The sequence below is a fragment of the Lucilia cuprina genome, chromosome 4 (assembly GCF_022045245.1).
Source record: "Lucilia cuprina isolate Lc7/37 chromosome 4, ASM2204524v1, whole genome shotgun sequence".
Classification (NCBI taxonomy): Eukaryota; Metazoa; Arthropoda; class Insecta; order Diptera; family Calliphoridae; genus Lucilia; species Lucilia cuprina.
Genome location: NC_060952.1, coordinates 81,087,945 through 81,115,046, shown reverse-complemented (window position 1 = coordinate 81,115,046; position 27,102 = coordinate 81,087,945). Strand labels below are relative to the sequence as shown.

The 27,102-nt window shown below is 29.4% G+C and overlaps 2 protein-coding genes and 1 long non-coding RNA gene across 4 annotated transcripts in view; 1 reads left to right on the top strand and 2 right to left on the bottom strand.

The window, feature by feature from the left end:
* Nucleotides 1-1,616, bottom strand: part of LOC111683262 (thialysine N-epsilon-acetyltransferase) — a 3,398-nt gene extending 1,782 nt beyond the window's left edge. Inside the window, exons 1-2 of the mRNA XM_023445315.2 lie at nt 1,379-1,616; nt 1,220-1,271 (exon numbers count right to left, since the gene is read on the bottom strand). Coding sequence (XP_023301083.2) covers nt 1,220-1,271; nt 1,379-1,453 — 127 coding nt within the window. The 5' untranslated portion in view covers nt 1,454-1,616. The remainder of the gene's footprint in view (nt 1-1,219; nt 1,272-1,378) is intronic.
* Nucleotides 1,617-3,499: 1,883 nt separating this feature from the next.
* LOC111689527 (thialysine N-epsilon-acetyltransferase-like) lies at nt 3,500-20,828 on the bottom strand. Of its 2 annotated transcripts, XM_023451994.2 has the most exons (5): nt 6,520-6,538; nt 6,354-6,433; nt 6,141-6,192; nt 4,370-4,451; nt 3,500-3,917 (listed from the first exon to the last, which is right to left on the bottom strand). In XM_023451994.2, exons 2-5 carry the CDS (start codon nt 6,426-6,428, stop codon nt 3,602-3,604), a joined length of 525 nt encoding a protein of 174 aa, XP_023307762.2. In that variant the 5' UTR covers nt 6,429-6,433; nt 6,520-6,538; the 3' UTR covers nt 3,500-3,601. The 2 variants fall into 2 exon arrangements, with proteins under 2 accessions (XP_023307762.2, XP_046805889.1); XM_046949933.1 differs by lacking the exons at nt 6,354-6,433; nt 6,520-6,538 and adding an exon at nt 20,807-20,828.
* LOC124419661 lies at nt 18,263-26,856 on the top strand. Its single transcript, XR_006940749.1, has 3 exons — nt 18,263-19,611; nt 23,473-23,932; nt 26,608-26,856. It is a non-coding gene; the product is annotated as an uncharacterized LOC124419661 (long non-coding RNA).
* Nucleotides 26,857-27,102: the final 246 nt, after the last annotated feature.

The following is a 27,102-nucleotide window of genomic DNA, read 5'->3' as shown; positions in this document are numbered from 1 at the left end:
CAGTTCTAGTTCAGTTCTAGTTCAGTTCTAGTTCAGTTCTAGTTCAGTTCTAGTTCAGTTCTAGTTCAGTTGTATTTCAGTTGTAGTTCAGTTCTAGTTCAGTTCTAGTTGATTTCTAGTTTAGTTCTAGTTTAGTTCTAGTTTAGTTCTAGTTCAGTTCTAGTTTAGTTCTAGCTCAGTTCTAGCTCAGTTCTAGTTCAGTTCTAGTTGAGTTCTAGTTTAGTTCTAGTTTAGTTCTAGATCAGTTCTAGTTCAGTTCTAGCTAAATTCTAGTTTAGTTCTAGTTCAGTTCTAATTTAGTTCTGTTCTAGTTCTGTTCTAGTTCAGTTCTAGTTCAGTTCTAGTTCAGTTCTAGTTCGGTTCTAGTTCAGTTCTAGTTTAGTTCTAGTTCAGTTCTAGTTCAGTTCTAGTTCAGTTCTAGTTCAGTTCTAGTTCAGTTCTAGTTCAGTTCTAGTTCAGTTCTAGTTCAGTTCTAGTTCAGTTCTAGTTCAGTTCTAGTTCTAGTTCAGTTCTAGTTCAGTTGTATTTCAGTTGTAGTTCAGTTGTAGTTCAGTTCTAGTTCAGTTCTAGCTCAGTTCTAGCTTAGTTCTAGCTTAGTTCTAGCTCAGTTCTAGCTCAGTTCTAGCTCAGTTCTAGCGCAGTTCTAGTTCAGTTCTAGTTGAGTTCTAGTTTAGTTCTAGTTTAGTTCTAGTTTAGTTCTAGTTCAGTTCTAGTTCAGTTCTAGTTTAGTTCTAGCTCAGTTCTAGTTCAGTTCTAGTTGAGTTCTAGTTTAGTTCTAGTTTAGTTCTAGTTCAGTTCTAGTTCAGTTCTAGTTTAGTTCAGTTTAGTTCAGATCTAGTTCAGTTCTGTTGTAGCTCAGTTCTAGTTTAGTTCTAGCTCCGTTATAGTTCAGTTCTAGTTCACTTCTTGTTTAGTTCTAATTCATTTGTAGTTCAGTTCTGTTGAAGTTAAGTTCTTTTTAGTTTTTGTTCAGTTCTAGTTATAGTTTAAAGAGTTTAGTTCTACTGATTCAATTTTAATTCAGATCTAGTTCTGGTTAGTTTAAGATCAGTACTAGTTCAGTTCTGATTTGCAGTATTTTACAAAATTAAATGCTAAAATTGCTTAAATAATTGAGCAAATTCATTTTCACTGTAGGGTATATAAAGAACATATTTACCAACTATAAATATCTTAATTGTTTTGTTTATTTTGTTATCTTATTTTGTTTATAACTTACCTTCTTCGGTTAGATTTGATTTGCCTATGCCATCATGCAATTTAGCCAATTCCTATATATGAACGAGTTTTTATTTAAATAAATATCAACTATGTAATACCATTCATTATATTTACGATATATAGTATATATTATCACTATGTAATATTTCTCTATTACCTGTATCATATCTCTGACAATTTTTATATCTTTTATTTCAGCTTTACGAAAATTTAATTGTTTTTTTGTTGTCATATTTATTTCCTTGTATTATTTAATAATAAACACTTTTCACCAAATCTCAGTATTAACTAATTGGCCTTGTTGATATTCTGCGGAAATTTTCCTAAAAGAACGCACTAATAAAAAGTATTTGCACTTATCATTACGTTTAAATTGGCGGTGTATAGAAACAGAAAAAAACGCAGAAATGGGACTGGGGTAACATTTGCCTAAAATTAGATGTTGCAAAAGTACTATTGTAATTGAAAAAGTACTATTATATTTGTACCTTTGCAGTGATAGTTTGAGACTTTTTTAATTTTATGAAAAATTAAGAAACTAATATTTTGGAAAATGTATTGGAAATTTTGAACTAAAATTGAACAATAAATATTTTTTGAAATTTTATCTACTTGCTTTAAATTTTTAGTACCTTTTTTATAGTATTTTGTACCAAATTAAAAATGCTAAATCCATCATTGTTATTAAACTAATACTACTTAGTTGCCAAGTTATTTCGTATGCGAACATTACAATAGTTGAACTGAGCAAATCGGAGGGATTGATTAAAACATAATCTAATATAGAAAACTTTCGACAAATTTTATATTCTCTTTTTATAGAAACTTCTCTTTTTATAGAAAATTTTCGAGAAAATTCTCTTTTTATAGAAATTTTTCGAGAAAATTCTCTTTTTATAGAAAATTTTCGAGAAAATTCTCTTTTTATAGAAAATTTTCGAGAAAATTCTCTTTTTATAGAAAATTTTCGAGAAAATTCTCTTTTTAATAGAAAATTTTCGAGAAAATTCTCTTTTAATAGAAAATTTTCGAGAAAATTCTCTTTTAATAGAAAATTTTCGAGAAAATTCTCTTTTAATAGAAATTTTCGAGGAAAATTCTCTTTTAATAGAAAATTTTTCGAGAAAATTCTCTTTTAATAGAAAATTTTCGAGAAAATTCTCTTTTAAGAGAAATTTTCGAGAAAATTCTCTTTTAATAGAAAATTTTCGAGAAAATTATCTTTTTATAGAAAATTTTCGAGAAAATTATCTTTTTATAGAAAATTTTCGAGAAAATTATGTTTTTATAGAAAATTTTCGAGAAAATTATGTTTTTATAGAAAATTTTCGAGAAAATTATGTTTTTATAGAAAATTTTCGAGAAAATTCTCTTGTTATAGAAAATTTTCGAGAAAATTCTCTTGTTATAGAAAATTTTCGAGAAAATTCTCTTGTTATAGAAAATTTTCGAGAAAATTCTCTTTTTATAGAAAATTTTCGAGAAAATTGTCTTTTTATAGAAAATTTTCGAAAAAATTTTCTTTTTATAGAAAATTTTCGAAAAAATTTTCTTTTTATAGAAAATTGTCTTTTTATAGAAAATTTTCGAGAAAATTATCTTCTTATAGAAAATTTTCGAGAAAATTTTTTTTTTTATAGAAAATTTTCGAGAAAATTCTCTTATTATAGAAAATTTTCGAGAAAATTGTATTTTTATAGAAAATTTTCGAGAAAATTGTATTTTTATAGAAAATTTTCGAGAAAATTGTATTTTTATAGAAAATTTTCGAGAAAATTGTATTTTTATAGAAAATTTTCGAGAAAATTGTCTTTTTTTAGAAAATTTTCGAGAAAATTGCCTTTTTTTTTAGAAAATTTTCGAGAAAATTCTCTTTTTATAAAAAAATTTCAAGAAAATTTCTTTTTTATAGAAAATATTCGAGTAAATTTACTTTTTTTAGAAAATGTTTGAAAAAACACTCTTGTTATAAAAAATTTAAAATATTTTCGAGAAAATTCTCATTTTATAGAAAATATTCGAGAAAATTTTAATTTTTAAAAAAAAATTTCACTGCTGAGATGCTGGAAGTGTTAAAGTATCTCTCAAACAGTCAAATCACGTTTTAAGTTGAACTAAGTTCCTGACCCAAGACGGACAATATAATGACGAGCTAATGTTCTTATCCGTAGAGTTTCGATAGTTCATAAGAAATAGACGAAATGCGTAATAATTATTTTTTAATGAAATGGGGCTCAAAGTTATCGAAAAGTAAGTCTTAAGGTAAAAAAAGGCTAAATTATTTAAAAAATAAGTTTTTTTTAATACAATACTAATAACAATTACAAAATCTTTTATAAATGCTTATTATAATACAAAATTTTTATTTTTAATAAGATATTTAGTCTTTTTTCAATTCCTCCACCAAATTCTTAATATCTTTTTCTTGCAAACGATAAAAATGCCATTCTTCTGCTTCCGTTAAATCAGTGGCACCTAATTTCTTATAGAATTTTGATGCTGGATTCCAAGATAAAACATGAAAATCAACACGTTTACAATTAAATTCATTAGCTTTAGCGGCAACTTCTTTAAACATGCGAGCACCAGCTCCAATGCCACGATATGCTGGGCGTACATAAATATCTTCCAAGAAATACGATTTACCTTGCCAAGTGGAGTAGTTAAAAAAGCATATGGCATAACCAATTACGGTGCTGAAAGTACAAATTTAGATTAATTTTTAATTTTGTCGTGATATTGAGCAAATATTATTGGAAATTTTAAAATTCCATAAGATCTATGTTATGTTTTTCTTAATTTTTCATTGTTTTTGTGTGTTCTGCTTTTCAAAGGCTGCCTATCTGAAGTAGTCTGACTGACTGACTGACTGACTTGTATTATTGACGTTTATTATTTGTATTTGTAAAAAGTCTCTTCTTATCATAACTTGTTTACCAAGCACACAAACAAGTTCAATGTTAAAATCAATAAAATATTTTCTGTAAGAATGTTTTTATTAACAAATTTTCTTTCTTTCTAAATAAATATTTAAGAAAATTTATGGAAATTAATAAAATTTTCAAATGATTTATTAAATATTTGTTCAATGTAAATACCTATTTGTACTAAATATTTACACTTTGTGTCAATTAAAAAAAATACTTACGTTTTCTCCTGTTCAACTAAATCCAAAACATAAATATGACAATATTCTTGACCACCATCAAGGCCAGAATCACGTATTAAATCTAGAAAAAAATATATATATTTTTGAAAAAGTATTTAAAGAAAATCTTTTTTTATAGAAAATTTTTCAGATAATTCTCTTTTTTTTTGAAAATTGTTAGAGAAAATGATCAACAAAATTCTCTTTTAGGGCGGGTTTCTTACTACTCAGTTAAACTAGGCTTAACTTGCTGTTACATTAACCTAGAAACAAATTTAGGCGGATTTTAACCGATGATTATGTTTTTCAGTTATGGTTTTAGGATTCGTTAACTTTGTTAGTATTGCCAACTTTTCAGTCAAAAACATAAACAATGAACAGCTGTTTTTTTGCAAATATCGCTTAAGGGCCCTTCAGACGATCACACTTTACGCACGAGAAGTCTAATGAAAAAGTAAAATCCCATTCCATCCGTAGAACGAAAAAGAGAATAAAAGTCGTATGATTTATATTTTTGTGTTTACACGATTGGTATAAAGCAATTAAAAAGTCAGATGGAAACAGCTGTTTTACTTGATCTAATGAAACCGGCTTGTTTTTTGAATCATTTCAAAAAATGAAGAGAGCCATACGACTGTCAAATTTTCCATCTGTATTCTCTCTCAATGTGTGATGGTTTCATTACATATTGCGTTTACACGATCCCATCCTTACTCTTCTACACAAAATTTTGACAGATCATATTACTTGTGTGATCGGGTAAAGCCGGCTTTATGTAAAATGTAAAATTTTAGAAAAAATATAAATACAAATTTAAAACTATAATAATATCGATAAAAGAAATTTGCGAATTAATATTTATTTAAAATGTTAAGTTTTTCTTAATCCGAATTCATTATTTTATTATTTTTGTTGATTGTGTGTTCTCACTGGCAATTTAGGTTAAATTGGCTAATTACATTCAGTTAAACTTAGATAATAAGTAACTTTACTGATTACTAATAGCGAGTTTTTCTGATAAATATAATCTTCATTCTTTGGTTAAACCTGGTTTAATATATGTTTCGTGTTTTTGAGTTATCAGTAAAGTTATTTATTATCCAAGTTTAACTGAATGTAATTGGCCAATTAAACTCAAGTTATAAGAGAGAAAACACAATTAACAAAAACAATAAAACAATGATTTCGGAAGAACAAAAACATAATATTTTAAGTAAATTGCAATTTTCTGATTTGTTTTGTTTTATTAATTATTGTTTTAAATGTTTATTTAACATTTTCCAAAATTTTCCATTTTAAAAAAGGTATTGTTTGCAAAAAATAGCTGTTCGTTGTTTATGTTTTTGAGTAAAAACTTGACAATACTAACAATGTTAACTGAGCTTAAATCTAAAACTGAAAACCACAATTATCGGTTAAAGTCCGCATAAATTTGTTCCGAGTTTAATCTAAAAAACACAAAAAATGTATTAAATCAGGGTTAACCAAAGAATCATAACAACCTGCCTTTATTCGAAAATTAACGAGATAATTATCTTTTAATAGAAAATTAACGAGATAATTATCTTTTAATAGAAAATTATCGAGAATATTCCGTTTTTATAAAAAATTATCTAGAAAATTATCCTTTTATAAAAAAATTGTCGATATAAATCCTTTTTATAGAAAAATATTAAGATATGTCACTTTAAATTTTCTAAAATAAATATTTTTTAATACAAAATTATTGCAAAAATTCTCTTTTTATAGAAACTTTTCATAAATTACCCACCTTGTTCTGTTAATTGTGGACCATCACTCATTTTTTCAAAATCTGCCAATTCCTGTAATAGAATTTTAAATAAATACAATAATTTCTTTCAGTGTATTCACATATATCTAATCAGCTGTTTTAGCGGCATTCCATAATTTCTGACAAGCACACAATTCTTATTAGAATATTTTAATTAAACAATGATTTTAATAAATTTATTTACTTTCGTACCTGTATCATTTCTTTTACATCTTTTATATCTTTTACTTGAGCTTTGCGAAAATTAAATTGTTTTTTTGTTGCCATTTTTTCTATAAAAAATAATAAATAAAACTCCTGGTAATTGTAAATGCAAATGTTCTTCAACTAATTTAGTTTCTGAATTACTCTTCTATACCATTAATTAGTGAAGAATTAACTAACGTAAAACTAAAATTTTATTCTCATCTCTCTCTTAGCGAATTGTTTTTTTTTGTTCTAACATTTGAGAGCGAATACACGATTGTCATTATTTTTCTATGGAATTTGACAAACTAGCGTTTTAACACTATAAACAAATCTATGTATAAAAAATTGTAAACAATTATCAGCTGTGCTAATCGTGTCACCTTGTATTTAGTACACCCTGTTCTTTGCGGTTTTCAATACGATTTGTTTAATTGTTCTCTTAATTTTAAAACTTTAAAATTTCGTAAGAGAAAATTAGCAATAAAATATAATACAAATATAGTTGACTATTTAATGCACTATTCAACTATGACATACTGGCTTTAAAAAAGCGATATTAGATCAATTCTTAATAAATCTGTTGGATTATATTGAACAGGATGTTTATCTTAGGTACTTAGGGCGGGTTTCTTACTCCTCAGTTAAACTAGGCTTAACTTGCTGTTAGATTAAACTCGGAACAAATTTAGGCGGACTTTAACCGATGATTGTGTTTTTATACCCTACACCACTATAGTGGGGAGGGTATTATACGTTTGTGCTGATGTTCGTAACATTCAAAAATATTGGTCCAATACCCACCTTAAAGTATACCGATCGATTCAGATTCAGATCGATTCATTTTTTGAGTCGATCTGAATCTGAATCGATCTAAGTTTTATATAAGTATAAATGACACTGCAGATTTTCGTAAGGATTGGCCCTTATTTGACCCTAGCCCCCATACAAACCCCCCATTAAAAAATGTCATAAACGTCTAAAATTGACTTGTAACCATTTGTATCGCAATGAAACTCAACAAAACTAACTGTTATTTAAAAATATATCCTTTTCCCAAATTTACCGAGGATCGGCCCATATTTGACCTATATAAAGCCTCATTTAGAAATTTTAGTTTTTTTATCAATAAATTGCTTAAATATTTTGGAATAATATTTAACATAAAAGTTTCTTTATAAAAGTAAAAATTTTAAAAATATACTCATGGTGTAGGGTATTATATGGTCGGCCATGCCCGACTATACTTTCCTACTTGTTCAGTTTTAGATTTAAGTTCAGTTAACTATGTTAGTATTGCCAAGTTTTCACTCAAAAACATAAACAATGAACAGCTGTTTTTTGCAAATAATACTTTTTTAAAATGGAAAATTTTGAAAAAATGTTAAATAAACATTTAAAACAATAATTAATAAAACAAAACAAATCAGAAAATTGCAATTTACTTAAAATATTAAGTTTTTGTTCTTCCGAAATCATTGTTTTATTGTTTTTGTTAATTATGGGTTCTCATTTTTAACTTGAGTTTAGTTTGATGGTACGTATTCTAAGTGGACACACAAGATAACGAACACATTTATGCAAAATTGGAGGGGCGGATTCAGGCGTAAGTGAAACTCTGGAGCACTTTTTTGCCACTGCCAGGCATTCGTCGAAGTTAGATACAAGTATCTTTGAAGTGAAGTTATTCCGGATATAACATTCCTGACTAAAACTGATTGGAAGATTCTTAGGAATTACGTTCATGAAAAAGTTCCCTTTTTTCATGATAAGGAGCTGAACATGCCCGATAGTGGGCTAAGTGTATTTCTTCGGAGTTGATGTAGTATATGTACATCCTCCTGTCAACCTAACCTATGTAACAATAATTTCAAATCTCAAAAATGACATACATACATGTATACAAACATGCATATGTATATACCTAGCTAGCATTTTTGAAATTTTTGATCATATTCGCGTCAATTATGACTCTTCTGCACGATTAAAATGATCATATATGCGCTCATTTTCTGATCATAAATGATACATTCGGAGAAATTGTTACCCTACCTACGAATCTTCTAAACGAGTCTTTTATGAGCCCTATTTCTGATCTGTTCTGACTCATTTTTTAATCTTTTTTTTCGTTTTAGAGTTATTTTCGAATCATATTATAGTAATATTTATGTTTGTTTAGACATATACAATACAACAGTCCCTAGTTTTTGATCTTCCGACTGCGCGAAATTTAACTACAAAATAAATTTATAAACAATCATATTTCGCGATTAATTGTTATTGTTTTTCAAATAAATAATTAATTAAAACTATTTAGACTTAGTTTAGTTTTTAGTCACCCAACTATCTTCCATAGAAGATCAAGATAATTTGATGAAATTTGGACCAAGCATGTTTTTTGGCACAGGGACGAAGCCTATTGAAATCGGTCCATTATTTCACCTAGCCCCCATACAACCGTACCTCCCGATTTGAACTTTTTATGCCATAATTACGTCAAATATTCTACTATCTCTCTAAAAATTGACACAAATAAGTTTTATGTAAGTATAAATGACAACACTGCAGATTTTCGTATCGGCCCTAGCCCCATACAAACCCCCATTCAAAAAATGTCTTAAACCTGTAAACTACTACTGAAACAAATTTATAGTTGACCAATTATATAAAGTTCTGAGATCTGAGGTCGAATAACTTGGGATCCCAATGAATGTTGTGGTTTCATTCACTACACTAAATTCCTATTGATCAGACAATGTATTAATGATCTGATCGATATTTCTTCACTTAAATGAACTACCACATAAAATTTGAAATTGAAGTACCGCCCCATAATTGACCCTGACTCATCATCTTACGCGAAATCAAAATATTCGACAAAAACGATAATGTTTGTAAAACTGGTTTCCCCTTCAGAGACGTTATACCATTTAACGTGGCAATACGCGCTCAATTTTTCTAAAAAGCATTTTTATAACTTAAAGTAGAAGTCTAAAGACAGAGACAGTCACCATTTGCAATTTATTTAATATAAAATAATTTTATATTTAGGACACAGTCAGAAGGACTAAATAATGAAAATGTGAAAAATCGGAATCAGCACACTGCACAATAACACTGGGATGAAAATGGAAATCAGTTCAAAAGTTTTTACAACGATAGCCTGTGTTATAAACACAATAATTTCTGAATCTCTGGATTATATTTACAAAATCGTTCCCTGAATTGATTCCGGTATTGAAGAAAATAACTTTTGTATATATAGTTTTAAGTACTAAATATATAAATACCCTCATCCACATGACTTTTATACAAAAACAAAAAAAAATAAATATTGCACCCAATGGAACAATGTAATCGTTTCAGATAAAAAAGGGACGACATCAAAAGTTAACATACAATAACAACAACAAAAAAGGCAAATTTGGAATAAAAAGAAACCTCTTCAAGTTATATGGAGAAAACAAAGTGACAAATACGAACGATTGTTGAAGTTGGCTACTGGTGCCAACATAAAAAAATAATAAAAGAAAACAACATTAAAATCATGTTGTAGATACAAAATAACATGAATAATGTTATTGTAATTACAATCATACATTACATACAGGCATACATAGTCATTTCGTTATCAGCAAATATGGCTGACATAAAATAACCGTTATAGTTTTGCTGTTGCTATTGCATTTTACTGCTTGAATTAAACTATGCATTGCATCGTACATTATTATTAACTAAATGAGACAGAATGTGCATGAACAAGGCAAATGGACGAAGAAAAGCCGATGACGGACGGACGGACAGCAACTTAAAACTAAGTTTAAGTTTCAGACTGAGACTGAGTAGCGGCGAAGAGTTGTTTAAGGCGATAATAAATAATAAAATTTACTACTTAAGAAAATGTTTTTTATTATTAAAAAACAAAAAAATACAACAAAAACTATATATTGAAATTTAAAAAAAGACGATGTGTAATTGATGTTGAACTATTTGAAGATAAGGAATGACATTAAAGTTAACACACTGTGACGACTACTAGAACATCTTCCAATGTTAGAGTGACCAGTTTAAATAGTTTTTTTTAATTTGTTTAAAACCGACGATATTTTGTATCAATCCATTTTTATATAGTTCATGGTCTTATTAACGCTCATGCAAAGTCAAAGCCTGGGATTGACTTGGAACCAGTGTAAGGTTATCTATCTAAGTATCTATCTATCTATCTATCTATCTATCTATCTATCTATCTATCTATCTATCTATCTATCTATCTATCTATCTATCTATCTATCTATCTATCTATCTATCTATCTATCTATCTATCTATCTATCTATCTATCTATCTATCTATCTATCTATCTATCTATCTATCTATCTATCTATCTATCTATCTATCTATCTATCTATCTATCTATCTATCTATCTATCTATCTATCTATCTATCTATCTATGTAAATTATTCAATAAATTCCCCAACATCTGGTCCCTCTACATCCATTACGGATTTCTACATTTCGTACATGTCTTCTCGACTAGATTCAATTGCTTTGACGTAAATTGTACACATTTCGTTCGCATATTATGTTATATATTTGTTTAATAGTTTTCAATTTTAAATCTAAATAAGATTTTTGTTTTGTCTTTTTTATGATGATGTCTAGATTTTTACACCACATCACTTATAATCTTTAACACCATCAAAATAAAAACTTGGACGTTCAATACTCTGATCATCAATCCGAAAGTAGAGATAAGAATATTTAGTACGAGCACTAAGTCACTAAATACTAGGTTTCATACAGAAATATGAAGAAAAAATACTCGTATTAAATATTTATTACTTTAACACAAAAGTATATTTCTACATAATGTTTTCCAATAAATTTTTTAAATTTTTTTTATATAAAAAAAAAAAAATAAAAATTTATGTCTACGTATGGTTTTCGAAAAGGTCACATACATAAATGTTTATTAAAACTAAATGCTGATAAGAAAAGACTTTTGGTTAAATTGTATTTTTCGTTTATTTTTTTCATTTCAATGTTCTATATTGTGGTTTAATTTAATTTTTAATAATAATTATACGAACAAGTTTCGGAATTATTTTAAGAATTTTATTTATGTATGTTAGATAGATATTATTTTGTTGTATTAAACAAAAAAAGCCAGGGTTATAAAGAATTAAAAAAATTTTTGATTTATATATGTATGTTTTTAATAAGTTATTTTGAAATTTTAAATCCTTCTTTAAGCTAAATGCTTTTGTAGTATTTTAATTGGAAACAGTGTTTTTAGACAATAATGTCACTGCTATAGGAAATATGGCCATAAACATAATCCTATTGGCGATAAAAACATTCATCTCAATAAAAAACATCGTCAAATGTTTTGGTTTAATCCAGAGAAGGAGCATTCAGAATTTAGCGTAATTTCATAGATGTTAAAACTTATTCCCTGTTTAAACGGATGTACACAGCTATTATATGTCCTATTCTCACATATGGATCTCTTGTATGGTGGACTTCAACTAATAAGAAGTTTGTTGTAGATCAACTATACAAAGTTCAGAGAAAAGCATGCATTGGGATAAGAACTAGTCCTTCAGAAGCTCTGAACACTATATTGCACATCCTACCTAAAGATCAGCACATAATGGCCATATCTGCTTGCAGCGCAGAGAGGCTTAACTCAGCCGGAAGTTGGAGATCGAGAACATATGGACACGCTAAGATTCTAGGCTTATTACCTCCAATCTTGAACCAACCATCCGACTATATTACCCCACACACGGACTTTGAAAGGACTTTCAAAATCAGAGTTCCTTCTAGAATAAGAAGTTTGTTGTAGATCAACTATACAAAGTTCAGAGATAAGCATGCATTGGGATAAGAACTAGTCCTTCAGAAGCTCTGAACACTATATTGCACATCCTACCTATAGGTCTGCACATAATGGCCATATCTGCTTGCAGCGCAGCGAGGCTTAACTCAGCCGGAAGTTGGAGATCGAGAACATATGGACACGCTAATATTCTAAGCTTATTACCTCCAATCTTGAACCAACCATCCGACTATATTACCCCACACACGGACTTTGAAAGGACTTTCAAAATCAGAGTTCCTTCTAGAAACGAGTGGTATAGGGGTAACCTACCGAACGAATATACCACCAGAATCTATACAGATGGTTCTAAGATGAACTGCGGGGTCGGTTCTGGTGTCTTCTGTGAAGAAGCTGGGGTAAGTATATCTCACCGCCTTCCCAACAACTGTAGTGTCTTTCAGGGTGAAGTATTTGCAATAATATCAGCTTGTAGAATACTACATGACCTCAATATTCGTGGCAACATAGGAATTTTTGTCGATAGTCAAGCGGCACTTCTCTCTCTAAAATCGTATACTACCTCTTCCCTATTAGTCAGACATTGCAAGAAAGATCTGTCAAGGCTGGGTCGCCTGTCTGACATTACCCTTATTTGGGTCCCAGCGCATAGGGACTATCAAGGCAATGAATGGGCAGATGATCTTGCCAGAACGAGATCTGCTCTTGATATCTCCAACACCGTTTCAGTAGCAACTCCGTTAAGCTTTATCAAGAGTAGCATCTTCAGATTCTTTCTTCAGAAGGCTGAAAATAGGTGGATTAATCTGGATACATGTAAAGGGGCCAAGCAAGTGTGGCCTTCCTTTAATGAAAAACGCACTAGACACCTCATAAATCGGAATAGACGGGATATATCGAGGTTGATAGCTGTAATAACAGGACACTGGGTGCTAGGCAGACATGCAAGTCGGCTTGGGCTCCCCTTCAATGAAAACTGTCGCAGTTGCAAAGAAAGGGAAAAGGAAGAAACGGTCTTCCATCTTCTCTCCGAATGCCCTGCTCTAGCTGTTAATAGAAATCGTTTTCTAGACAGCTACTTCAATCCAACCTGGATGAGATATCTGGAGTCAAGCTCAATGACATCCTGCGATTCCTCACGGCTACAGACTGGATCTAACACTATACAACAAGACATCTGACGAGTGGTGTGGTCCGTTCAAAACGGAGTCTCTTAGACTCTCCTTGACTGTTTGCGTGCAGTGAACTACCACGTTAAACAACCAACCATTCCCTGTAAAAAAGGCAACTCCTGACCTGGACTCAAGCAATGTTTTTCGACGCTAACTCAATCAGAAACAAAAATGGAAAGCTCAACCCTTGTTTATGAACAGGACGATATCAGTGACCAAAAGTGTTAAACAAGATGTATCCTAGAACTAAGAAAACATAAACACTGGGCATAAGGCAACTAGGAAACATAAATTTTTGGAATCTGTGACACTTTGGTTCTAGATAGGAAATTTCGAGCAAGTAAAACATTAAAACAATTGCGTGTGGGAATTTATTGTTACACGGATGGATAAATTGACATTTAAGAAAACTAACCGTTTAGGAGTACTTGTTTAGTTGTGCCCGTTTATGGGCACAATGAATTCGAATTCAGAAGAATATAGACAATGGTCTTGAGCAAGTGAAACATTAAAACAATCACGTGTAGGAATCTAATGTTTAAGAAAACTTACTTCACTAATTTTATGGACATCACGGTGATTTCCAGGATAATTTATAAAACGAACTCCTGATAGTTTGTTTCATAGATCATCTTAGAATAAATGATCAAAATTTCATATAAAGTTGTTTAAGCCCGAAAGGGTTAAATGTGGAAGTACATAACACGCGTTGAGGCGACAACACGTTTTACGTTTTTAAAACTTTTCGAGCTTTATGGAATTTATTTTATATTAGTATATATATTCTACACAAAACAAATACAACCCTGATCAGCTGCCGACGTGTCAAAAGTTGCTGAGTTTTCGCGGCAGACGCGTTACAAACTGCAGTGTGTAACTTGTTAAATGAAAATACATTATTCTTTTTTACAGAAGCCTTTTGTTGAGAAACTTTTGATTTGATTTTGAAAATATCAACCATCTCTTTCTCTCACACACAAAAATCAAAAGTTTCCCAAAAAAAGTTTCCTAGTGTGAAACAGATCTAAGCAGTATACTCTGGCAAAACATTATTGATAAATGCCATCAATTGGACCGGTAATTGGCACCCAAGGTCGTGCGACTAAATCTTTGCTGATTATTTCTTACGTGAAAGAGAACGTGGCAACTTTAAAACCAAAAAGTTCGAAATTTTTACTTTACAAAAACAAGTTATTAGCGAGTCATTAAGTACTTATTACTAAAAACCCATTTGAATATGCCGTCAGCAAAAAGCCGTCGGAAAACTGTTGATTACTTCGTCACGTGATTAAATTGTACATATTTTTTTTATCGCATACAATTTCTTGTTATCGTTTGTTTTTGTTTATATTTAAGTTTTTTTCTTTTTCATCTCTTTTTGCAGGCGCTACCAGACCAGACATGCTGGCGTTTAGCTAAAAATGATTAAATAAAAATTAATTTTTATCAGTAGTTGAAGGTCGTTTGTTTTTTAATCTTTTGATATACGATCTTTGTTGTAAAGAGTAGTAAAAAATTTTTACTTTGGAGAGGATCGCTATAAGTAAAATAAAATTCGAAATTATCATTTAAGAAGATTAATATTGAAAAGGTAAAGTGATAAAAAGATCAAAACTTTTCGGTTTTAAAGTTAGTTAGTTAGTTTGTTACTTAGTTAGTTAGTTGGTTGGTTGGTTAGTTAGTTAGTTGGTTGGTCAGTAAGATAGTTCGTTAGTTAGTTAGTTACTTAGTTAGTTAATTAGTTAATTAGTTAGTTAGTTTGTTAGTAAGTTAGTAAGTTAGTTAGTTAATTAGTCAGTTAATAAGTTAATTAGTTAGTTAGTTAGTTAGTTAGTTAGTTAGTTAGTTAGTTAGTTAGTTAGTTAGTCAGTTAGTTAGTTAGTTAGTTAGTTAGTTAGTTGGTTGGTTGGTTAGTTGGTTGGTCAGTAAGATAGTTCGTTAGTTAATTAGTTAGTTAGTTAGTTGGTTAGTTAGGTAGTTAGTTAGTTGGTTAGTTAGGTAGTTAGTTAGTTAGTTAGTTAGTTGGTTAGTTAGTTAGTTATTTAGTTAGTTAGTTTGTTAGTTTGTAAGTTTGTTAGTTAGTTGAAATTGCAATTTGAGGTCGATGTATAATATGAGTAAAATTACTTTCACTTAGAAACTTAGAAATACCAGAACCTTGTCCATATCTTTGGTCTGAAAAAAGTTGAAGTTGAATTGCTTTCAATACTCTTATTTTCATCCATTATTCATACCCTAAGCTAGACATTTTAAATGCAACAATAGAATAATCTCCTAAAATGATAAGAGGGCCCACTAGGAAACCCCTTTTTTCGAACTGAATAAGCGCGATGATGATAATAAAAAACAACAACAAAAAAATGTAAATTATGTGGGTAACACATATACATTTTCAAGATAGTGGTGCTAATCAGGCGCAATTGGAAAAATAATAGTAACAACAACAGCAACAAAAACTTTCAAAACCACAACAACTAGGCAAACCAACAAACTGACCGATCAACCAACCACACCCCCGAAATATGAAAACAAAACGAAAATCAAAACACATACACTCAAATAAAACAAGAAAATAACAAACGTGATAAGGACTCTAACGATAACGACGAGGATTATCAGAATGCGAAAAGCTGTTTGCTGCCAATAGTACTACTGTTGCTGCTGCTGCTGGTACTCGGTATTATCTTTTCGTCTAGTATACGACCAACCAAAATTTAAATACTTTTTTAAATGTGTGGGTACTGACAGTAGTAGTAAAGTGTTTCGTATTTATTTATACACATTTGTCATATCGCGAACAGAAAAAAATACATATTAAATAAAACCAGATAACAATATCTTAAAGAAAAGTGTTTATGACGTATTGAATGGTTATTGTTAGAGGTGCTACCAGATTATTGTTGAAAATTTTATTAACAGAATCACGACTTTAGTATTCCTAAGGGTTATAGGGGAAACGTTTGATTGTTGGATTGAGTAGGGGTTTGTAAAGCGTCTCTGTGTATGTTGGTAAAATATAACTAATATGAATCAGAATATAGAGAAAAGAAGTGTTGTCAGAATGAGAACGTCTGTGCATGTATTCTAAGTAATCATATAGGATAGCTGCATTAAAGTGTCTAAAAAACTCCTAACAACTAACTAACTAACTAACTAACTAACTAACTAACTAACTAACTAACTAACAATCTAACTAACTTACTAACTAACTAACTAAATAACTAACTAAATAACTAACTAACAATCTAACTAACAATCTAACTAACTAACTAATTAACTAACTAACTAACTAACTGACTAACTAACTAACTAACTAACTAAATCACTAACTAACTAAATAACTAACTAACTAACTAACTAACTAACTAACTAACTAACTAACTAACTAACTAACTAACTAACTAACTAACTAACTAACTAACTAACTAACTAACTAACTAACTAACTAACTAACTAACTAACTAACTAACTAACTAACTAACTAACTAACTAACTAACTAACTAACTAACTAACTAACTAACTAACTAACTAACTAACTAACTAACTAACTATCTATCTATCTATCTATCTATCTATCTATCTATCTATCTATCTATCTATCTATCTATCTATCTATCTATCTATCTATCTATCTATCTATCTATCTATCTATCTATCTACATATCTATCTACATATCTATCTACATCTATCTATCTATCTATCTATCTATCTATCTATCTATCTATCTATCTATCTATCTATCTATCTATCTATCTATCTATCTTTCTATCTATCTATCTATCTATCTATCTATCTATCTATCTATCTATCTATCTATCTATCTATCTATCTATCTATCTATCTATCTATCTATCTATCTATCTATCTATCTATCTATCTATCTATCTATCTATCTATCTATCTATCTATCTATCTATCTATCTATCTATCTATCTATCTATCTATCTATCTATCTATCTATCTATCTATCTATCTATCTATCTATCTATCTATCTATCTATCATCTATCTATCTATCTATCTATCTATCTATCTATCTATCTATCTATCTATCTATCTATCTATCTATCTATCTATCTATCTATCTATCTATCTATCTATCTATCTATCTATCTATCTATCTATCTATCTATCTATCTATCTATCTATCTATCTATCTATCTATCTATCTATCTATCTATCTATCTATCTATCTATCTATCTATCTATCTATCTATCTATCTATCTTTCTTTCTATGTATCTATCTATCTATCTATCTATCTATCTATCTATCTATCTATCTATCTATCTATCTATCTATCTATCTATCTATCTATCTATCTATCTATCTATCTATCTATCTATCTATCTATCTATCTATCTATCTATCTATTTATCTATCTATATATATTTATTAATTCGTTGGAGTTTAATATCAAGCATTCACAGCTACTCTATGACATTAATCTTCCGCGAATAACAAATGTATATTCCAAATTATCTGGCAACACTCAAAGTCAAAATACACTTGATTAATAATTTTATCACGTGGAAATGGAAGCACGAGACTCGGAGTAATGAATATTTATGTAGTGGTTTTGGATAGTACAATTATTTGATTGGACTACTAACTGACTGGATGACTGACGACTATTGACTGCATGAAATAGTTGGTTGATAATTTAACGCGAAACGAAAATCTCACATATAGACGATGTTTCAGTTTTTTTTTTGAAAAGGTGGTGATATGAAATTGTATATTTTGTATTATATATTTTGTGATAAGTAAGTTATAATCATGAAAATAATATTTATTTTTTATACATTTATTTTTACAAATACAACGGTATACATATTTGTAGTCAAATGAGTTGATAAATTGTTATGGGAACACACCGTTCCATTTAGTTTAAAGTCGTGAACTCATTGGACTACACAATTAACGAGCATAAATTTTGAAAATAACGCGGAATATTTCTAACGATATAAAAAATTAGAAAAATAACTGAATAACCGTTATTGGTAGTGAATGTAAAATTTTAAAGTTAAAAACGTATGCGGGTGGCTTTAAATGTTTAGGAAAATAAAATTTAAATATTTCATTTTTCATATGTTCACGATATTGCAGCATTTGAAATCTACAAATAAAAGACAACAGCTGTTAAATTGGCGTTTATACAACTGAACCTAACGCTCGATCCTAGCTGTCTATAAAAACCAAAAGTGATCATTGGTTTTGCGGTTTACTCCCCCCAAAACCGAAGCAAATTTGTAGACAAAACCCTTAAGGATGAATGCAAAAAAAACCTCTCAAATAAACCTGGAAATATTTTCAATACATATGGAGAGAGTAGAACCCTTTCCCTTATTTAACTATATATTTATATGTATTTTATCCAATATGACTAATTGTAAGTTGGAAAAACACTAGCCAGTTGGAATTTATTGATACATTCACACACATAGGCAGTTCTCTAGCATGCTGTTTAAGTTTAGCCAACAACAGTGTCATGTGTCAAATCATCATGATCATCGCTGTCACGAACGGAGCTAGAAACGAAAGAGTTGACATTTATGGCTCATAAACACTGTAAACGCCTACGAAATGAAAACAAAATCTCTTACGAAAGAAAAAACACACATTCACTCACTCATTCGCACTCGACAGAAAACACACATGGCTCTGGTCTCATAAATAAATTCCAATGAAAGTGATCATTATTTGGACGATCCTCACATTATTCCAATACATGTGGGATTTCAAAAAGACAGAAATTAAAAATAAAAACTATACACTCACTAAAAGTTAAAAAAAAAACAAAAATTTTAAAACCGTAAACTCAACCGTCAAACGCCCCTTTAATCAGTACACTCTTGATAATACACACAAATATACTGGAAAGCGTTTCAAAAGTGTGATCAATTTATCTATCGATTATGAGTGTCTTTTGTATGATCACCACTAGTAATCATTGCCATAAAAATTGATCTCTTTATTATATTCCCATTCTATGTGTGCGGCATTGTATGCATGTTTTTTCTTCTGCAAAATTTCTGTCATATTTGTTGTGATTATGATAAAAATCCCAGAAGATCTATTTTGACTTTTTTCAAATTCGAAATATGTTTTGAAATTTATATGTTGTAAGTAGCGATTCAAATACGGAAAAAGTTTTAAATCTTCCACTCTTAAGAGAGATGAATTAAAAAAATTGAATTAAAACCATTAACTCAAAAATTTAAAGATGACAATAAGACCTTTTTATGCAGGTAAGAAATAAAATAATTTACACCTTCTTTATTTTACAGTAAAATTTTTTAGAAAGAATGTCCAATTTAAGATTTACCTAAAAAATTACCATCTAAAGTAGATTCTTTTTACATTGTGTACAATAGGCCCAATATACAGACAGGAGATAAAATAGATTTGCAATGATTTTTAGAAGGTTTAACACCTTTGAATATCTTAGAATTCATAAAACCAATACCAATATAGAGAAGAGATCAAAAGCTTAACTAGAACAGAACTGAACTGAACCAGGACTGAACTAGAACTGAATTAGAACTGAATTAGAACTGAACTAGAACTGAACTAGAACTGAACTAGAACTGAACTAGAACTGAACTAGAACTGAACTAGAACTGAACTAGAACTGAACTAGAACTGAACTAGAACTGAACTAGTACTGAACTAGAACTGAACTAGAACTGAACTAGAACTGAACTAGAACTGAACTAGAACTGAACTAGAACTGAACTAGAACTGAACTAGAACTGAACTAGAACTGAACTAGAACTGAACTAGAACTGAACTAGAACTGAACTAGAACTGAACTAGAACTGAACTAGAACTGAACTAGAACTGAACTAGAACTGAACTAGAACTGAACTAGAACTGAACTAGAACTGAACTAGAACTGAACTAGAACTCAACTAGAACTGAACTAGAACTGAACTGAACTAGAACTGAACTAGAACTGAACTAACCTAGAACTGAAGTAGAACTGAACTAGAACTGAACTAGAACTGAACTACAACTAGAACTGAACTAGAACTGAACTTGAATTGAACTAGAACTGAACTTGAATTGAACTAGAACTGAACTAGAACTGAACTAGAACTGAACTAGAACTGAACTAGAACTGAACTAGAACTGAACTAGAACTGAACTAGAACTGAACTAGAACTGAACTAGAACTGAACTAGAACTGAACTAGAACTGAACTAGAACTGAACTAGAACTGAACTAGAACTGAACTAGAACTGAACTAGAACTGAACTAGAACTGAACTAGAACTGAACTAGAACTGAACTAGAACTGAACTAGAACTGAACTAGAACTGAACTAGAACTGGACTAGAACTGAACTAGAACTGAACTAGAACTGAACTTAAATTTAACTAGAACTGAAAAAACAATACTTTGCAGTAAATCAACGATGTAAATATTTTAAAAAGAAGCTTACTTTATATGATCACTTTTTTTGTGTAATTAGTTATAATACTCCCACTTTTCCATACATGAAACCACCATAACGAACAATGAACCCAAAACGCGTAAGTAACAATTGGAGTGTTATGAAACAAGAATATAAGGCAAGGACTGTATTCCAACTTGTATACTAATCGACCGGCACGACTAGTCTTCAAGAAAACAAAATGAAAAAAATATAAAACAGTCCAGTTGCCAACAACCATATCCAGGGTAATTCTTTTATTTTTTTTTTTGCTTTTATTATGAAGCGATCCTTAGTTTTTTTTTCATGAAAAAATATTCCATATAAAATGCAAAAAAAAAAAAACACTTGTTGTTGAAATAAAGTACAATATATTTTTTATTTTGTTTTGAAAATATGAATATGTGGAATAAGTGTAAATGTTTCGTATGTGGCGCGACTTGAACCCAAAAGACTTGAAATGGAAAATAAAAAAATTATTTAAATATATAGTATTAAACAACAACGAGTTTATTTTGTTTCTTATCAGTAGAAACCGTTGGTAGCTCTGTACAAAAACAAAAAAATAAATAATATAATAAAATAAAAATACACGCTTAAAAATATATATTCAGGCTGACTGGCACTCACTGTACTGGGATCAGCACAATGTTTTATTTTCAAAAACCAACTTTTAATAGCTGAATTATTTGAGAAGACAGATGTAATTTGTTATTTTATTTGTAACAACTCAAGAAAGTCAATTTTAAACTCATACGTATGTACTGTTAAAAAAGGATTTAAATCTTATTATTTTAACTATTTAAACTAAATCATGACGCCTCCTATTGCTGACTATTTACCATCCTTTAAAAACGATTTCATATTAGCCTAACTGTTTCGTTTGTGTAGGGTGCATATTTTTGTCGTCTTGACCAATTTATTATATTTTTATATAAACATTTACACTTGTTTTCCATTTAATTCGTTTAAAATTCTCGATATTTATGTTCTTCATGTGCTGTGCGAAACAAAAGAATCCCATTTTTTTTGTTTTTTCTTCTTATTATTGTCGTATTATACACTTCCTGTCAAAGTTCAGTTTTTTTTAAATGCCTTATATTAATTTATTTTTTACAATTATTTTTATAATAATAGCTGTTAAAAATATTATATATAAGTAAATAAATTAATTTCTGAATTCCACAGTTGTTATATTATTAAAATAATTGTACAAAAAAGTTATAGTTTTCAATTGATTAAATTCAACATCATATGCTAATAGTTTTAATCGCAGTTTTTAATAGTCTTTAAATGTCTTTGAAAAAAGAAAAAAAAATCATTAAAATTCAATTAAAATAATTTGCTAAAAAGGGAATTTCTTTAATATTTCGTATTGAAATGTTACTATTTTAATATCCAAAATATGTCAAATCTGAAATCCGTCAGTAGATCTACTATTTCGATATTGAAATAATAGGAGCTATCTTAGAACAGTTTTTAGTTTAGTTTAAGTTCAGTTTTTCTAGTACAGATTTTGTTCATTTCTCGTTCAGTTATAGTTTAGTCCTCGTTCAGTTCTAGTTCAGTTGTAGTTCAGTTCTAGTTCAATTGTAGTTCAGTTCTAGTTCAGTTCTAGTTCAGTTCTAGTTCAGTTCTAGTTCAGTTCTAGTTCAGTTCTAGTTCAGTTCTAGTTCAGTTCTAGTTCAGTTCTAGTTCAGTTCTAGTTCAGTTCTTGTTCAGTTCTAGTTCAGTTCTAGTTCAGTTCTAGTTCAGTTCTAGTTAAGTTCTAGTTTAGTACTAGTTCAGTTTCAGTTTAGTTCTGGTTCAGTTCTAGTTCAGTTCTAGTTCAGCTCTAGTTCAGTTCTAGTTCAGTTCTAGTTCTAGTTCAGTTCAAGTTCAGTTCTAGTTCAGTTCTAGTTCAGTTCTAGTTCAGTTCTAGTTCAGTTCTAGTTCAGTTCTAGTTCAAGTTCAGTTCTAGTTCAGTTCTAGTTCAGTTCTAGTTCAGTTCTAGTTCAGTTCTAGTTCAGTTCTAGTTCAGTTCTAGTTCAAGTTCAGTTCTAGTTCAGTTTTAGCTCAGTTGTAGTTCAGTTCTAGTTCAGTTCTAGTTCAAGTTCAGTTCTAGTTCAGTTTTAGCTCAGTTGTAGTTCAGTTGAAGTTCAGTTCTAGTTCAGTTTTAGTTCAGTTCTAGTTCTAGTTCAGTTCTAGTTCAGTTCTAGTTCAGTTCTAGTTCAGTTCTAGTACAGTTCTAGTTCAGTTCTAGTTCAGTTCTAGTTCAGTTCTAGTTCAGTTCTAGTTCAGTTCTAGTTCAGTTCTAGTTCAGTTCTAGTTCAGTTCTAATGATATTAGTGATCAATATTTAGTATATCGATAACATTGGCGTTATACATTTTCATTTTGTTGTACGTTTAATAGTGATGACATTTATCACTGATCGCGGTCACTTTAGTTGTAATGATCTTAATATATTTTGAAGTTTTTAAAGATGAATTATTATTAGGTACAATCAATATTCATATTAACACATTCAGCTTCAGTAACAAATTGTGGTTTTTCCAAAATTTTTATGAATGAAAATTCTCAAACAAATAACAAGACACTATAACCACTGTTAATATAAATAAAAAAAACAATAGACAGCTCATTAATTTCTAGTATTACTCATTGTTTTCGGAATCATAAAATTGGGTCTATAGAAAATCCATTGTGAAAAGTTTTCTGTCTCTCTATATGCCTAAATACAACATAATTGCCAAATAAAAATGTAATTTGGAAAAAAGGAAGAGAAAAAAGAGAAAGTGTGGCAGCCAAATCATTTATGATCGATCCATCATTCAACAATAACAACTTCACTTAAGTGTGGAAAACAAATAAATCACAAAAAAACAACCAAACAAAACCATAAAATCCTAAAAATGCTAATAAATATTAGAATACAAACAACAACAAAATGCTTTAATTGAGTTAAAAACAATTAGAAGAACGAAAGAGACAGGAAGAGAACCTTAGAATGAAAGCAATTTATAAAAAAAACAACAACAATAATAAACTTGTTTATATTTTAACATCCTGACAAATAACATTGTATGATAACAGGTAACAATTGCCAGATGGATGTACAAAGTATGACTACAACGATCGTTCTTCAGCCAACAGGTACTCGCGCTACAAAATATGTATTCTAGATCGTACTTTTATTCTAATGTTCATGCACACAAATTTATTTTAAATTATTTGTAAAGTGTCTTTGATTTTAGTCCATTTACATTACATTGTTATATATTTTTTTGTTTTAACAAACATTTCTCGTTGTGTTTTCCCGACAATTTCAATTAATTCCATTTCGTTTAGTTAAACATTTATTTGTGGCCACAATTCTTTTTGGGTTTGTCCAATTTTTAATTTACTTTTGGTTCAACTGATGTGTCTACATGTTATTTGGTTTTTTTTGAATTTGTTTTCGTTAGTTTTTTATTTGTATTTAATTAACAAACAATTCGTATTGAATTGTTTCTATTTAGGTCTTGGTCTTAGTCAATATTTAGTTTTCCAAAAAGAAAATATTTCAAGGATGTGATTCCTGTGTCTGAAAACAATATTGTATATAATGCAAGAGAAATTTACGTGACATTAACTTTCGGGATTAGACACCATGTGAGACGGAATTTTAGGATACTCTTTATATATGTCTTTGCAAATGGAAAACATAGATGGATATCAGAACACAATTTTACAAGCGATTTGCATATCATTTAACCTTAGTTTTAGTTCCGTTTCAGATCTGTTCTAGTTGAGTTCTAGATTAGTTCTAGTTAAGTTCTAGTTCTGTTGTAGTTCTGTTGTAGTTCTGTTGTAGGTCTGTTCTAGTTTTGTTCTGGTTCTGTTCTAGTTCTGTTCTAGTTCTGTTCTAGTTCTGTTCTGGTTCTGCTCAAGTTCTGTTCTAGCTCTGTTCTAGTTCTGTTCTAGTTCTGTTCTAGTTCTGTTCTAGTTCTGTTCTAGTTCTGTTCTAGTTCTGTTCTAGTTCTGTTCTAGTTCTGTTCTAGTTCTGTTCTAGTTCTGTTCTAGTTCTGTTCAAGTTCTGTTCTAGTTCTGTTCTAGTTCTGTTCTAGTTCTGTTCTAGTTCTGTTCTAGTTCTGTTCTAATTCTGTTCTAGTTCTGTTCTAGTTCTGTTCTATTCTAATTCTGTTCTAGTTCTGTTCTGTTCTAGTTTTGTTCAGTAAATAATTGTAATGCTTAAATAAATACGCATATTAATCCTTTAAGTCAAGTGTGAAATGTAGCACTTAAACCAAACCAAACATTGAAATATAAATCCCACAGCAAAATGAATCCTTTTCACATGCTATAAAAATCCAATAAATCATTTAATTTTCCAACAATTGTGGTCTCAAGAGTAACAAAGAATGGGGAAACATTTTAGAAACCACTAAAATATTGACAGATTTTTTAAACGCTTCATTAATGATTTATGTACATACCATTTTTTTTGTTGTTTAAATATTGATTTCGTAGATATTGTATTTTTAGTAATGTGTGTTTTAGTAAACAAGTGCATTATTTTATTCCTTTCGAATGATATATTTTATTTGTATCTCAGTATCTACTTGTTCTATTTTCTATAGGTTATTTGATCAAAATTTTTAATGTTTTGGTTGTTAATTTGTAAAAAGGTTTTACTATTATCGCCCACTATGTGCCATACATACAGTCATTGTTCCCATTACATATGAAATGAAGTCAATAGAAGTTTTTTGTAATTCACTTCTATGTTGGAAAACATTTGTTGGTTTCTTTATCAATTCATTCGGTAAACCGAGCATGACATAATGTCACATTGTAAAATGTTAAATTAAATTAGTAAAATAGTAATAATGAATTTCTTAGTTTTGTTATTGTGGGAAAATTATGTAATTTAACAACTATTTTATTTCGTAATTTTTTTCTATATGATCGCAAAAGTAAAAAAAGTGTTCAAAATTTAAAAACATAATAATTTTAAGCATAATGCTCCCGAAAATCTTTCTCTATTTTTCAATCATATTTTTCCAAGTTCCGAATTTCGTTTTGATTTTAGTTCTAGTTCTATTCTAGTTCAGTTCTTGTTTAGTTCTAGTTTAGCTCTAGTTTAGTTCTAGTTTAGTACTAGGTCTAGTTCAGTTCTAGTTCAGTTCTAGTTCAGTTCTAGTTCAGTTCTAGTTCAGTTCTAGTTCAGTTCTAGTTCAGTTCTAGTTCAGTTCTAGTTCAGTTCTAGTTCAGTTCTAGTTCAGTTCTAGTTCAGTTCTAGTTCAGTTCTAGTTCAGTTCTAGTTCAGTTCTAGTTCAGTTCTAGTTCAGTTCTAGTTCAGTTTTAGTTCAGTTCTAGTTCAGTTTTAGTTCAGTTCTAGTTCAGTTCTAGTTGAGCTCTAGTTCAATTCTAGTTCAGTTCTAGCTCAGTTCTAGCTCAGTTCTAGTTCAGTTCTAGTTCAGTTCTAGTTCAGTTCTGGTTCAGTTTTAGTTCAGTTCTACTCCGGGTCTACTCCAGTTCGAGTTCAGTTCACAATTTGATTATTAACAAGTATGTATGTATATTTACTTGACTTTAATATAAAGTGTTAAAGACATTTTTTCATATCATTAAAACTCCCATAAACATTAAAGATTATTATCAATATTAAACACATTATGCGGTAGATATAATTGTGGTATTTTTTCCTTCATGACATAATAATTTAGTACCTCATAATGGACATTATTTTTTAACCAAAACAATACAAGAATTATTAATTATATAAATAATATGTACTTGAACCACTAATAATTATACTAAGAAAATTGTATTATTTTTCTTTTTAGAAACAAAGAAAAATACAAATATCAAGTGCGAAAAATGTTTGACTCAAATTTCAAGTGGAATGGATGGGTTTTGAAGAACAAATGAATGAAATAAATACTTATGGATGTATAATGAACGGGCAGAATGTTTAGTTTATGAAATTATTAAAAATTAAAAAAAAACTGAAAATATTTGTAATAAAAAAGAATTGAAAATAAAATTGAAAGTGTGTTTTGAGAAAAAAGAAACACAAACAAAATGCAATTGTAAACCAAAAAATTATTTAAACATTTTTTTGTATTGAAAAAAAAAAAAAAATGACAATGACAATAAACTAAAGAATATTGTTTTTTTCAAAGTCATAAATATCTCAACAGAGATAACATGAGATACATTTACCCTTATGTATATGTAATCTTACGTTACGAGTTCCATTGAGTGTCATTATTTAATGTAGTTAGGTTTCATATTTTTAATAGTTCCTTAGAAAAGGTTTACTTTGTACAATTGTGACA